This window comes from Eptatretus burgeri, chromosome 3 (genome assembly GCF_056783735.1).
Source record: "Eptatretus burgeri isolate ZD-2024b chromosome 3, Ebu_testis_v1, whole genome shotgun sequence".
NCBI classification, from domain to species: Eukaryota; Metazoa; Chordata; class Myxini; order Myxiniformes; family Myxinidae; genus Eptatretus; species Eptatretus burgeri.
In genome coordinates, this window is record NC_140963.1 from 2,257,951 (window position 1) to 2,273,940 (window position 15,990).

At 43.5% G+C, this 15,990-nt stretch overlaps 1 protein-coding gene across 1 annotated transcript in view; it reads right to left on the reverse strand.

The window, feature by feature from the left end:
- Positions 1 to 15,990, reverse strand: part of LOC147029292 (nck-associated protein 1-like) — a 241,226-nt gene that overhangs the window by 191,924 nt on the left and 33,312 nt on the right. Inside the window, exon 2 of the mRNA XM_085872236.1 lies at positions 14,054 to 14,164. Coding sequence (XP_085728362.1) covers positions 14,054 to 14,164 — 111 coding nt within the window. The remainder of the gene's footprint in view (positions 1 to 14,053; positions 14,165 to 15,990) is intronic.

Sequence of the window (15,990 nt, forward strand, 5' to 3'; positions counted from 1 at the left end):
TCGTGACGCAAGCTTGGTTTCCGGAGGAAGTAGTAAAAACAGGTTTGATGTTAACAAGCATGTCGTTTGGCACCGAGCGCAGCTGTAATGCAATACGTGGAAAATTTTAGAGAATCATTGGAGTCGTGTACAACTTTACTGATTGCTTTGTCATATCTGATTACTTATTAATGCGTCTTGTTTTAGACCATGGGCCAATAGTCGAAACCATCCCGCCCTGGGGATTTTTGCAGACTATCATTTTTGAATAGCTTGTTATATGTCTTTCTGAAATCTGCTTGTCTGCAAGCAGAATTTTGGCGGAATAAACGTATAGGCTATGTTAACTGTACCTTGCTGACGCAATTTTGATAATTTTAGGAATGGGGGGTGGGGTGAGATTTTGCTATTTTCTTGTGTACTTCTGAGTGAATCCTGCTGAATTTCACCTTGCTGTATTTAGAAAAGCTGTTCTTTATCAAAACATGAAGAAAATTTAATTGACCCAAAGATCAATGATGTCACAGTGACGTCATAACAGAAAACGATATTTTTGAGCATTTTTCTCCAATCATCTCCGACATGTTGATTATTACTAAGCAGAATTAATTCAGATGCTCTCATTATCACACGGATGTGAATATCAATCACTTGTCATATTATCAATTAATCATCGCTATAAATTGAACTGAAATCAAATTGAAATGATGCGTTTTATTTTGCATGTGCCAATATTCGTTTCCAATTTGCAAATCTCAGCATTAGTGGACAAACATCAAGGATTATTGAAGCATATCTTGATAAACAATAAATCCACCAATATATATGTTGTCCAGGTTCTCTAAAGCTATCAAGAACAAGTTTAAACTTGTGACATTGGTATATTTGCAAATGGTACTGTAGAGTCTAACAACTAACAACCGTTCACGTGGTGAAACTCGTGGCAGTGTTCTCTATAAGTTCCAATGTACTGGCTGTAAAATAACGGACGACCACGAAGGCAAACATGGAAAATTATTCCTCTGTATCTTCAAAACTCTCAACTTCTGGAAGGTCCTCTTCCTCTTCATCCTCATCTTCCGGTTCATCGTACAAATCCACAAGATCTTTCGGCATCAAATCTTGCTCCGTCCACTGGAAATTCACCATCTACTATGCACCAACCGTGCCAATCTGCCATTGGTACATCTGGCATAGCCTGGTCTGCCCTGCATCAGACCAGTGCTTGGTAATTAGCCCTCTGTGCATCCGCAGTGATGCCCGGCATGGAGGGAGTATGCTCAAGTCAACTCCATTGTAACTGGTCAACAATGATCCAGATTTTGGCTTGAACCTCTCCAAGAACTGCTCGGTACGGAGCTTGTTGATATCAGATGATGTTGACTTCTTCCTGTACAACAAACATGTGAAGTGCTCTAACGTCTGATAAAGGGTAGCACTCACATCAGGTGAACTTCCTAATGAGAGGAACGTAGCCAAGAAATCCGGATGATCTTTAAGAGTCTTCAAAGGAAGCAGCTTGCCCCTTTCGTACGAATGAACTCGTTGTGTCGCACCCAGAAAATGCATGCAACGCTGGTAGTGCCGAACAGATATCTTTTCCAGCTTCTGCGATTACACGATGAACGTCAATCATCCGTCGTTTGTTGCCGACTCCTGTGTCAAATAACACTCGCTGTTGAATATCTTGCGCAAATTTCAGCAGCAACAAGAATACATCTATGTCTGGTGATCTAATTACAATTGTGGACTCAGATGAGGAATGTGAAGCCACATGTGGGCAGTGCAGAATCATCCTTGTGTCTGCTTCCTCTTGAGTCGAATGTAGCTCCTCCACATCTTCCGATTCAGTAGTTTAAACATCTGAGCTTGTGATGGATGTGCAGTCTCTCTCACAGACAAACAGGATTCTTCTTTCGACCAGTTTTTCAGAGTACTTTGGCGTTTTCCATTCCGGCAGAAGCAGTTTGGCAAGTTGTGTTTTATTCTTTGAGTTACGCAGAAACTTCTTCCAGTCACGTGGGATCTTCGTAAGCAGACTCTCGATTAAGTGCGTTGACGAAGCTCCTCTGTGTTCTCTCTCTGCTTCTTTGATCGACTTGTCTCTGTATCAGTCATGAAGTCTATCCATCGTACTTTAGGAAGTTGTGCGAACAAACTTTCAGCCAGCTCGCCAAATGTTTCTGGGATGGAAACTTGTGTCTGTAGTAGGGCATTTCCATCGATTATGTAACTCATGCTTTCGTTGGTCGGTCGCTGTGACAAGTTAGCATGTCCTTCCAGGGTATGCATTAGCTTGGCCTTGTCTGTTTTCATTGGGGATCCTGTAGCTGTTGCTAGAGCCCATGGAATGGGCCCCAATGGATAACTGAGGACCTTTTCCATGCTTATGTTGTATTTAAGAGCCAGCAATATCAATTGGCCAAACACATTCCGTTGTGCAACAACATTCTTAGTTTTTTTGTCTGTCCCTGTAACTTTAACTGACTTTGCTAGTGACACAAATGTTTTGAGTTTGTTTCTTGATTGGTTCGTGGAAACTCTTTTCTTTCTTGATTAGCCTTTCTTTTACAAATGCATCGTGTAATATCTTCCCACGATTGTCCGCTGATAGAAGATCCTGCTCAACTTCGGGTGGAGCTGGTACTCCTGATGACAGACAATAGAGGACATCTTTATCCTCGACATCGAAAGGGTTAATGAAGCTTGTGATGGCATCAACAACCTTGCGAACATCGGTTTCACTGCGGAGTATTTCTGAGGTCCTTATATCCTTGTGTGTTGAACATCCTTGACTCTCCATTCCTGTCAGTTCCATGGTGGCTTGGACATAACCTGCCCGCGAGTGTCTTGTCATACACCATCTGTAGTAAGCAGAATAGTTTCTGCTGAATCCAACAATTCCCCCGTGAGATTTTGCATGTCGATTGATGGTTTGTTCAATGGTAAGATCAACTGCATTTCTCGATGACTGTACCTCGGATCTGTTCACACTGAATCCATTTAACCGCAGAAGCTCTTGAGCTCCAGGATGGGAACTGGGGAGGTTTAGGAGAGTCAGCATGTATACCGTTGTATATCTTACATAATTTGGTCGGTCATAGCTGAAAAACATGCGACACAGGTTTTGCAGACACCACAGATGAAGATCCAAATTGTTCTCTTTGGTTGTTCTGAGAAACATCAAGACCAGCCATCCTTTATCCATATAATCCAACCAAAATTGAGTGGTTTTCCCCATTTCTCCCTTGCGAACCTTTTCCTTGAAACTGTTGTAGAGCATCAGCAGCCGTGTGCAGCTATTGTTAGCCAGAGTTTCCGATAGATTCTCCTTACTTGGAATGAGTGATAAGCGTTGCAGGAGGCCTCTTGTTTCGTCTCCAATAATCTGCCCCTCTGATGTCTCGAAAGCCCTCAACAGCAGACGCTCTAAGGCTTCAAGTGTTAGCCTGTGAACACGCAATGCTCTGTTGTAATGTTTACCGGACATCACTTTGTTAATGGACTCACTGGCGCAGATTCCAGCTTCCACTACTATTTCCTCAAAGCCACTGGACTGAAGCAGTTTTCCAAGAGCACCAAGATATGCACAGGAAGTGTGAAAAACACCCATCCTGACAATTACGTCTTCAAACAAACGGTTATTCTGCCATACAAGAGCATATGCTTTTTTTGCCACCGCCAGATCAAACGTCACGATTGTGTAGTGCTGGCCCACTTCTCTGGATGCTGCCTGGGAAAGTTTCAGGAGGTGTTGGACAGTGGCATTCTCAGTAACCAGGCCATTCACGGGAACCATGTAGTCAACTGTGGATAACACATCCTTGTGATCTTTGCTCTTCGCTGTCATGGTTACCCAACCAGCCCATCCAGGCACCATCTGGGTCACGTTCTGCAGTAGTGCCCTGCAAAATACCCACACTGTATCAGACCATTGGGCCCAAGTTTCTGTGTCTGTTTGTGGGGCATCGCTGATGGATACTACAAGGGATGGTTCAGTCTTGGTATTGACAAAACATGGCTCTATCTCTTGAGGATTGTAAACCACTGAGCGCTGCTTGTTCTTGAGAACGGGAACTTGAATGCAAGAGGTGTTGCTGCAAGCATCTACAAGAACCTCCTGGATCATTATCCCATGGGCCGTGTGTGTTGTGCCAGTACCCGAAGGTGTTTCTTCGTTCAGGTCAAAATTGTCCCAGCATAGATGACTAACAACATTTCCGGTGGCTAAATTGAAGGTGGAATAACGCCTTCTCTCTCCACTATGCTCTTACACATGGCCATTTCCAGTTCCAGCAAACGAGAGTAGGAAACAGTGTCCATATCGATTCAATAGAGTGACTATTTCAGCACTACCACTCAAATGCCTCAGTGTCATACCCAGAAGAAGGTGTTTGGGCATTGTCCATTGCCCTCTTGTCAAATATCTTCAGCAAAGGAATCAACCAATCTGCTTATTTTTGTCGACGCATCTGCAAATTTCTTTCCAGTAATCACTCAGGAGAGAAAATCTTGCAATTGAGTAGGTGGGTGGATAATTCCACGAAGTGAGAAGCTCGGTGAAGGTGGCCAAGGCATCTCTGTGGATTCTTCTTTGGAGCCAAGAATAAGTCTTCTTAGGAGTAGTGCTGCTTCTTCAAGGCGTTTCAAGTCAGATGCAGCAACCTCAAATGCAGACTCGATGGCCTGACCTTTTGGAACTTCCGTCGAATACACAAGTTCACTCCTGTAATTACGTTGCCAAAACTGTATTTTGCTTCCAAATTTCTTTGTCAACTTTGCTTTTATCTTGTCAATTTTGTAATTGACATTGTAAAATTCGGGGCTATTGCTCAACATAAACTGCAAATATCGGTCCTTGAGCATTGTAACTCTTTCAACGTTAGCCCCATGGATAATGCTGTTCTCCACATATTGGCAGACATGCTCAAATGCAGCTGCTGCTGTTCCACGACAGAAATGTCTACATCAGTTTTTTCATGCCGATCATCTGTGCCTGTATAATGTTTACGGCACGACGGATGGTAGTGTGCCTCACGGGCGATTAAATCAACATCTTGTACTTTCGCCAATATATTGGCATCTTTCATTTTCTCAGCGGCTGCTTTGATTGACTCTTCTGCGCTACTTGTAATACACTTCACCAGCCTCTCTTCCTTCCCCTGTACCTTTTTACGTGATCTGTCGCAGAAGAGACATTTGTTCGCAGGAAATAATATTGCAGCCAATTCTGAGGATCTGCGTCTCTTGGCGCTACATGGTACTTCATCGTCTTCAGCAGGACCCTTTCTTTTGAGGAAGCGGGACGTGTTCGTGAAATTTGTACAACACCATCTGTGCGCTCCGTGCACGTTTTTGTAGAAAGTTTTTGGTACCTCCATACAAATATCATCAAGTCTTTCACTGGCATTAGCTCTCTTCTGTCGCAGTTCCACTGTTTCTTCTATCTTCGAGAAACTAACATCTGAAAGTGGTCTAACTTTTTTTTATCTGAGGTGTGTTTCACATAGTGTATAATACAGGATAAGCCTTCATGCGAATGTTTGGCTTTAGACCGTGAGCTGGCCTTTAATTTCAAGGGTTTTTCATCTGTTTTCTCCTTGTCGGCCATTCAAAAGTCTCATCTAAACTGAAATACAGAAATCGATAAACATCAACATCAATTCAACAATCTGTGAATACTACATGTATGATGGCAGTGAGCTAGTGAACAACAGAAATTATGCATGTTTTAAAGAAAAAACATCCACAAATGACAAATTCCAAAATTAGGTCTAAAAACAGCCTGAAAATGACTTTTTCGGAAATGACGGCACTGTGACGTCACTATAGCGGCCATCTTGGATTTAATTTTGAGATTTTCAGTTAAGACTTGACACAACGGTAAAGTATGAGAAATTTCAACGTCCTAGCCTAAGGGCCCTGTCACACCTTGACGTTTTAGCCAGCAATGGCAACGTATAAAAATGTATGTAAAACGTTGGCGTACGCTGAAATTGATGTTTTTTTTTTAAGTTTTGGACGTATTCATAACGAGTTGGACGTATGCATAACGCATTAGTAACGTACACAGAACGTTTTAATCACATATAGATAACTTAGACCAACGAATGATTAGCGTGTTGTCGGTGTTCACAACCTATGCCCAACGATAGTCTAACGTATGCATAGCGCGCTGCACGTATCGCCGACGATCACGTGGCGTAGCCTATTAAAAAGCTGCCGCACGCCGATTTAAATCATAACCGCCTGAGAATTGGAAGTGTCAACATCGCAATCACACTTTGATGATTTAGCCAACATATGCCGACCTCTGAAAAATTTGTCTAAAACGCTGGCACACGTAGAATACGTTATGGGTAAGTTGTGTATACGTTAAGAGCACGCTGAAAAACACTGCCATACGTCGTAGTACGCCTTGTACGTCGTGAAATTTCAAGCATGCTGAAAATTTTACGACGTACTCGGTGTATGGCTCACACGTTCCGCTACGCTGGGAATAAGTTATAGGCACGATATGCGATCGTTGACACACGTCGACACACGTTAATTGTAAGTTACTCATAAGTCGAAACACGTTGAGGTAATGTTTAGCATACCCGGAACTTATTTTCTCCGTCAAGTCACATTTTCTTTTTTCTCCTTGGCTCCGTGACGAAATATCTGAAGTTGTTGTTGTTGTTGTGTTTTTTTTTCTTTTTAAAGTCTATCACGAATTTTAAAATATATTCGGACATTTGCTTTTAAGTTTCGACGTCAACGTGACAATATCCTCAAACAGAAAATATTCACAGATGAGGAACTAAGAATAAGACACGAGCAAATTGAAGAGGCAATCGGACGTGACGTAACAGCACGTGACGAAATATCGGAAGTTGGTGTTGTTGTTTTTTTATTTTTTTTAAACACTGCCAATACGCCATTATACGGTAGCTGTAAATTAGAAACACGTTCAGCAAGTTATGTGGTCGTCCGGAAGACGTCAATTAAATACGTCTACATACGTCAATATGCGTTGGAGGTACGTTACTCATAGATTCAAAGCACGTTACTCAGGTTAGAAATAAGTTTCGGGTACGCTAAGCATGACCTCGACGTGTTTCGAGTCATGAGTAACTTACAAGTAACGTGTGTCGACGTGTGCCAACGATCGCATAACGTGCCTCGACGTGTCAACGATCGTGTAGCATGCCTACAACACGTTACTCATAGGTTAGAAATAAGTTTCGGGTACGCTAAGCATTACCTCGACGTGTTTCAACTTATGAGTAACTTACAAGTAACGTGTGTCAACGATCGCATAACGTGCCTACAACTTATTCCCAGCGTATGCGGAATGTGCGAGTCATACGCCGGCATACGTCGTAAAATTTCAAGCATGCTAAAATTTGCGGACAACCGCAAAGTACAACGACGTATGGCAGTGTTTTTCAGCGTGCTCTTAACGTATACACAACGTACCCATAACGTATTCGACGTGTGCCAGCGTTTTAGAAAATTTTTTCATAAATCGGCATATGCTGGCTAAATCATCAAGGTGTGACAGCCCCTTAAGGGATAGCGAAGATATTTATGAAGACCAAATTCCTTATTTCAGAATGGGGGGTGGGGGTTACTGCGGGGCGGTCGCGACCATACCCACCACCGATTTTTTTGCAGACAACCGGATTGTGCTTGGGCATGAGTCAGGCTATCTGAAAAACATAGTCTACAAAAATCCCCGGGGGGGGGGATGGGGGTCTACGGTGGCCCGTGGTCTATTTATATTTGTCGTGGCTGCTTCAATCGAGTGTTGTAAAGCCTATAAACTGGAGACGGCTTCTTTCTTCCATTACAATTTAATACACTCGATTACCTCAATCGACCATGGACAAGGTCCTCAAACCAGAGAAGTTGGATGTGGACCCGAACACAAGTGCAGCGGAGATGCGATGGCATCATTGGTACTGCACCTTCTCGAACTATCCAACAGCCATCGAGGATCTTCATCCGGACAGGCTGGACACCCATATAAATCACATCTCACCTGCCATCTATGAACATTTTGCTGGGTGTGGAACATACCATGCTGCCATCCACGTGCTCCGGACGCTCTAAGTGAAGCCAAGGAATGAGATATATGCAAGACATCTTCTTGCCAAGCGCAAGCAGGAGGCTGGTGAGCCGCTCGATCAATACATGCAAGCCCTGAGACGGTAACACAAAGATTGTAACTTCCAGGCTGTAATTGCCGAGCAGAATGGAGATGACGCTACCCAAGAGGCATTTATACATGGACTGCAGTCTGCACGCATATGACAGCGCATGCTGGAAAATGTGACACTGGACCTTCAAACAGCTTTCAACCAAGTCCATGCTATAGACGTGGCCCAGAAACAATCCGAGTCATACGGGCCACCAGTTTTCCCGATAAAAGCTGCTGCTGTGGGAACACGAGAAGCTCCATGATTGCCTCTCAAAACGAGGAAAAGAGAAAATTCGCCTGAGGAACCGGATACCTCGACCTCACTAACCACCTCTGGAGCTGCCACTGTTGCTAAGTATTTATTTTGTGGGTAGAGGAGGCATCCACCAAGCAAATGCTCTGCCAGGGATGCCACCTGCAACAACTGTGGAAAGAAGGGACATTACGTTTAGGTATGCCGGTCTGCCGCTAAGGTAAATAAATAAACGTCAGCGGCTGTACGTAATCGAGGGAAGGTAGTGGCCGTTTCACCATGTTGTTTATCAAAAGCGATTGTTATAGTACAGGTAAATGGACATGCGGTGGAAGCGTTGATCGATACCGGCAACTCTGAGAGTTTTGTCAGCAGCGAAATGGTAAAAGACCATAAATGGAAGGTCTACCCAGCCAAAAATAAAGTAACCATGGCTTCAACCTCATTACAGTCTAGAGTACAGGCAGATTGCAAAATCGAGCTAGCCATCGTGGGATTCACCTGTCGTGCTGTAACGTTGCTGGAACTCCAGGATTTATGTGCAGATCTCCTCTTGGGACACGATCTGTTAAAGCAGCACTCGAAAGTCGAGATACCCTTTGGTGGAGAAAAACCTCCTTTGACAGTAAGCGTAACAACTACCGCTGCAGTATCGCCTCCCTCACTGTTTGCAAATGTATCTCCTGAATGCAAACCAATAGCCATCAAGTGGCGGCGATATACAAACGCCGATGCAAAGTTCATCACATCTGAAGTCAAGAGACTACTCAATGAGGGAATCATAGAACCCAGCGACTCGCCATGGTGCACACGCAAGTACTGGTGACATCAAATCAGAACCATAAAAGACGAATGGTTGTTGATTACTCACAAAGGATCAATCCATTCACACAACTCAATGACTATCCATTGCCACGCATGGACGAGATGGTAGGAAATGTCGCTAAATACCGAGTCTTCAGTACAATTGATTTGTGTAGCGCCTACCATCAGATTCTTATCACAGAAGAAGACAAACCCTGTGCAGCATTTGAGGTGGGTGAGAGACTTTATCAGTTCCACAGAATTCCGTTTGGAGTTACTCATGGGGCAGCAAGTTTCCAACGAATTATAGACATCATTTCAGAGGAAGATCTAAAGGACACCTATGCTTACATGGATAATGTCACGGTGTGTGGAAAGAATCGGGTAGAGCGTGATGCAAATTTGGACGAGTTCCTAAATATCGCCAGAAAGTACAACCTGACATTCAACGATGACAAATGTGTGTTCTTTGCAAAGACCGTTGACTCACTCGGCTGTACGATAGCCAACGGCACGATCAAACCCGATCCTGAATGCCTGCACACCTTTCGGGAACTACAACCTCCTCATGATATGCCGTCATTGCGTCGCATAATGGGTATGTTTGCACACTATTCGCAATGAATTACCCGATATTCTGAGAAAATTTGGCCTCTCGTGCAATGTCGAAGCTTCCCACTACCAACGGCTGCTGTAGAGGCTTTCAAAAGTCTCAAGGATGGCATCGACAACTCTGTGGTAATGGCAATTGACAGCACTGTACTGTTTGTTGTGGAAACTGACGCCTCAGATCACACAATCGCCGCAACGCCTAATCAGCCTGGACGACCCGTTACGTTTTTCTCGAGAACTCTCTCTGGTAGTGAGCAGTGACATTCAGCAGTAGAGGCAGAGGCATACGCCATTGTAGAGGCACTACGTAGATGGAGACATTATTTTCTGGGCAATCACTTTCAACTCGTTACTGACCAAAGGTCTGTTGCGTTTATGTTTGAAGGTAAAACACTGGGAAAAATTAAGAACGACAAAACAATGAGATGGCGCATTCAATTGTCTTGCTGTAGTGACGACATTGTTTATTGACCTGGAAAACACAATACTGCAGCAGACACTTTTTCACGGATCCACTGTTCAGCAATTACTGATGAGACCCTACAAGACCTCCACAATTCATTATTTCATCCAGGAGTAACAAGGATGGCTCACTTTGTACGCTGTCGCAATCTACCCTTTTCCATCGAGGATGTTAAAAGAACGAGTGCTTCTTGTCCAGTTTGTGCTGAACTCAAACCTAGATTCCATACGGCCGCTTCAGGCACATTGATCAAAGCTACTTTGCCCTTCGAGAGACTAAACATCGACTTCAAAGGGCCTCTGCCTTCAGAGACAAACAACCGCTACATGCTGACAATTGTTGACGCATTCTCAAGGTTCCCGTTTACCTTTCCATGCGTTCACATGACTTCAGCAACAGTCATCGAATGTCTCTCTCAACTATTCACCATCTTTGGTATGCCTTCCTATATACATTCAGACCAAGGTTCATGCTTTACGAGATCAACTCAAACAATTTCTACCACCAGCTACAACCGAGCTACCAGCTGCAACCCTCGAGGTAATGGACTGGTGGAAAGATATAATGGCATCATCTGGAAAGCTGTGACTTCAGCTCTGAAGTTGTGAGGACTAATGATTGGACAGTGGGAGGTTGTCCTTCCTGATGCTCTGCATTCCATACGCTCGCCGCTTTGCACTTCCACTAATGCCACTCCTCACAAACGACTGTTTGCTTACCAGCGCCGATGCATCAGTGGTCACTCTGTGCCTACCTGGTTGGCTTATCCTGGTGCTGTGCTCATGAAGCACCCAGTATGCCAGAGTAATTATGAACCAATGGTGGATGAAGAGGAATTTATCGATGCCAATCCTGAGTATGCTCATGTTTGACTGTGACGGCCAGGAGACCACTGTCAGTTCGCAATTTGGCCCCCCTGGAGATAGTACCTCTGTGCACGAGGGAGGATATCATTCCCATGGGGCAACAGTACGCTGGGATCGAGACAGGTGAGGAAACCCCAATTTCTCCATCGATAGCAAACGAGCCAGTGAGTCCGCAGATGAGGAGGCTCAGCGGGTCTCCACCATCCCCATTGCCAGCTGGGATTCCCAAGTCTCCTGATGAGGTCGTCGAGTCTCCTTCACGGAAGTCCCCCGTTTACTTTCGAAGACAGCGACTGTCATTTTACAGATCGAGTCTTTTCGGGGCCTTTAACAAAGCTAATGCCAGTTACGTAACATCTAACCAATTGAAGTCTCGTGCCAAATTTGCTACATAATCTGAATGCTAGCGATAACTTTCCTACTATGCTATCATACATCTACCACCAATAAGCAAATGTTGGACTGCGTACAACATGATTACTATCTCGGAGATTAGATCTTTGGATGTTTGTTTATATCAGCAGTTAAAGAAATTCACCATTTAGTAGCAAATGATTTTATAATGTATTCTGTTCGATGAGGCTGCCAATCTGAATCGTCAGAGTCACGTCAATTAAAATGGAACAACACTCTTTGAACGACTTGGGGCAATCTGGTTGAATTATAAAGGTGGGGAGAATGTGATAAAACTGAAGAAAAAGATGCTGGTTTCCGTGACACAACTTGGATTCCGGAGGAAGTAGTCAAATCAGGTTTGACGTTGGACCCTGATCGGAGTGCATGTCGCTTGACACCGAGCACAGCTGTAATGCAATGCGGTAGAGGATTTTCGAGAATCATTGGAGTCATGTACTACTTTACTTATTGCTTTGTCATATCTGATTACTTATTAATGTGTCTTGTATATATTTGTAGTGGCTGCCTCAATCGAGTGCATTAAAGCCGATAAACTGGAGACGGCTTCTTTCTTCCATTACAGAGACGTTTAAGATAATGAAAGGTATAGATAAAATAAGTGAAGATGAATTATTCAACAGAGTAGACAGTGATAGGACCAGCGACCATAGCCTGAGAGTAAAGAAGAGGAGAGGTAAGATGGTAGTAAGGTAGGGGACTTTAACTCAGAGAGTAGTTAATGCATGGAATGGTCTCCCTAGAAAGGTAGTGGCAGCAGAAACAGGAGATAAGTTTAAATTAGAATTTAGATAGACACCTGGAAGTTATGGAGATATAAGGGTATGGGGATGTTGATAAGACTTTTTGGTAATTTGAGCATTGATGGGTGATTGTGTGCATGTGTGCGGAGTGTTGGTGGGGGTCTCGTGTGGTTGGTGTTGGGCTTTTCTCACCCAAGAACTGCCTTCACCAACCACGTCATCCCCCCCCCTCCCCCTGGAAAAAAAAAACAAAACAAAAACGAAGCAATGCATCATTTTTGTTTTGATGGATAAAATTGTTCCGGTGTTGATGTGGTGCAGGCATGATGGGCCAAATGACCTCCTGCATCGAGTTGCCTTGTGCATCCTTGTGTATTGATAAGGCCTAAGTCACATTTGCTCTACGACGAGGATACGGCGGCCGTACACCCTCTGAATTGACAGAAACGTGCGGCGGCTGCAGAGTTTCTGCAGTGGCCTCAGGGTGGCCCTACACCGTTTGGCTATCTTTTACAGGCCGTAGGGGTCGCCGTGGAATTATAATGCGGAGTTATAACTTTTTTCATTTCTACGTTCGCCGTAGCAATTTGTCAAGCCGAAAAAAAAAACTGGTAAAAAAAAAAACAAACAAACAAAAAATGAACCCACTCGTTACCGTCCGTCTGGCCGCACGTTCGCCTTAGGGCCCCCCTGTGGTCGCCTTGCGGGCACCTTGAGGCTACCTTGCATCTGCCTTGAAAATTCTATGGCCGCCGCAGGGCCCCCTTAAGGTCACCGTGCGACATCAAATCAAAGACTGTACAGCAACCCCACGTTTCCGGTCTCCACAATTTCTAAATACGCCGTGCGGCTCCTAGAAAAATAAAAACGTATGTGACTGCTACATTGTGTGACCGTGGAAATACTGCGGCCGCCGTGTAATTGCTGGTGGCCGTAGATTTTGGAGACTCCATGGCCACTGTGACAAATGTGACTTAGGCCTAACCAATGAACGTAGCGGCAATCAGCATCATACATAGCGATTATACGCCTCGTCCTTAAACGCTATGTATAAAATACATCGCCTGGTTATTGAAAGAAATAAGAAGGTGAGTTGAATAATATAGTTGAACACTGTAAAACTCAATTTAAATAAAGATTTAAAGAGGTTTAAAGGCATACAAATATATTCTGCGTTTTACCGCCGTTTTACCCAGTGTCTACGACATCACCCGACATAACACGTTATATTAGTTATTTATGCTTGTTTGTGTTTTATAACATCCTTAAAAAAAAAAAACAGTACAATTCCTGTTTGGAATGATTTTCAATTTTGTTTGACTGACAGACAGGTAGACAGAGTAAAAATATTATCTCTGTGTGTGCATGTGTGGTCGGGATGTACCTTTTGTACGGTTCAAGTGACCACAAGTGCACAAGAATGTGAAAATGAATAAATGAACACCCAAAACCTTCACCAGTGTACAGCGTATTATTCAGCTTTTCATTGACCAGTATCGCCAACAAAAGACGAGTGAGTGTGGGAAGCAAAGAGGCAAAAGGTGTTTACATTTTAAAGGATTATAAAACGAGTTTACCAAGTAGAACAGGTAACCAGGACAGAATATAACATCAATGACGTACCAATCCCAGGACTTTGAGATCGGCCTCCGTAAGATTCATGCACAATGCAAACAAGTGCTATTGTGTCAATCAGAAGCATCATAAACCACACACAAAACCACAACTACTTACACTTCCAGAACGCACGTCCACGCTGGGAAACTTTCTCACAATGTGTTTAATGGCCGATTCCAGGTTCTTGTCGACCAGGTATGAAGGTTTTGCTTTTGGGTCCCCACATGCCTGAAAATTGAATAGAAACAAATTGAATAGTATTTAAGAGAATAACTTACACACTTCTTTGCAAAAACTGGAATTTTAAAATAAAACAAAATTAAATTTAAAAAAAAACGAAAAACAAAATATATTTTAACGTTCCTTTCAAAAAAATTCATCAGAGGAAAGAGGTGTCAAGAAGGAAAATAAACAAATACAAGAGATGACGAATGAAAGAAGTTGAGAGTGAAAAGGAAAGCGGGAGGGTTACGAGATTTCGAGGTTTCAATGTCCGTACCCCTCCAACTATCTCGAACTTAAACATTTCCCTGGGAGAGAAATCTCCCCCGTCATTGTTTGCGTTTTACTTGGGAACTCAAATAGGGAGAATGCTTCATAACATGCTATTCATTCCCCCTATCATACCCCCCTCCCCACCCCACCAACTCGCATGGTATTTGCATGCTCTTCGACTTCAAACTACCTCCATCTTCCTTCACTAATCATGGAAGAAAAATTGAATCAAACACTTCAACAAACCATTCAGTGGGGGTGAGAATGCACATTCAGCTGGCGGGGTGAGGGGGGAGGACTCCTGTCGCTTGACACAGGTGGAATGATTTGAGATTGAGCAATGACTTGTGAAAATAAATTCAGGAATGACTAGTGAAGGCATAATTACACAACCACTGATGTCCAGTCAACAATACTAATTACTTGTCGCTCAAGCTTCTCGAGACAGTTTCAGTGCATGCACAATATGTTAGAGCTGGCGTTGTGTACAAGTACATCGGACCGGGTCAAATGGCCATCAAGTCAGATAGATTATGGTTATGGCAAGAGCAGGTTGAGGCAGCTGTGCTGTTAACTTCACAACAAACTTTCACTCATTGTGTTCTTAATCAAAACCCTAATTTACACAGCAAGTCGCAGAGTTTTTAGAATAAAACATGGGGGCAATACCCCTGGGTGGCCACATGGTTGTGGCTGGATAATATAACCAGGGAACCACTGGTAGACGTAGATGACGCACAAAATATGTAACGGACAAGAAAGTAAATACCGGTGGAAGTTTTTCTTGAATTTTGTGAACAAACTATGGTACATCATATGGGTGATAAAGGCTGTGATCAAGTTTCATCGTCAAAATTGTGTGTGTAGTTTCGGAGAAGAAAGCAAATACCTATTTTAGGGGGAAACCCCTGTAGACCTTCTCAAGACCCGATTTTTGTTTTTCTAATGCCACGAACAAACTTTGGTACATACACAGTGATGAACGTTTGTGTAGAGTTTCATCAAAAATCGTTTGTGTCGTTTCAGAGAAAAAGATGAAAGTATTTGTGGACCCACGGATGGATGAAGCCCCATCCCATAAGCTCCCCGGGACTACGTTCCAGTTGAGCAAATTAAACTAAATATAGTAGTAAGATAAACTACAATGGCACTCAGTGAAGCGCATACCTCCCCAGCTTGAACAGTTTACATTTTATATCCAACTGGCAGGTCGGATCTGAATCCGGACTTTAACCAACATCGATTCGGCTTGTTATTGTCACCTCACCAACTCATCCACCTCGTTTTGTCAGAACTCGTCCACAACCTTATGAGATATCATGCTATACATAGTTTTTGGCCCCATCTCTCAATGGTGAAGAATCACTAAAAAGAATGAACTGATGTGGATCTGGATCTTCACCAAAATTGAATCAATCCTTCGTCGTTATGTTGATGCTTGTACCACAACGTGATGCTGACGCTGTGTGGACTGAGCTTCCCCACTAAATAGCACGAATAGCACGCATCTTGTTCGGGTCTGCGCATCGGGTTACAATAACGTGTTACCGTCAGTCTTC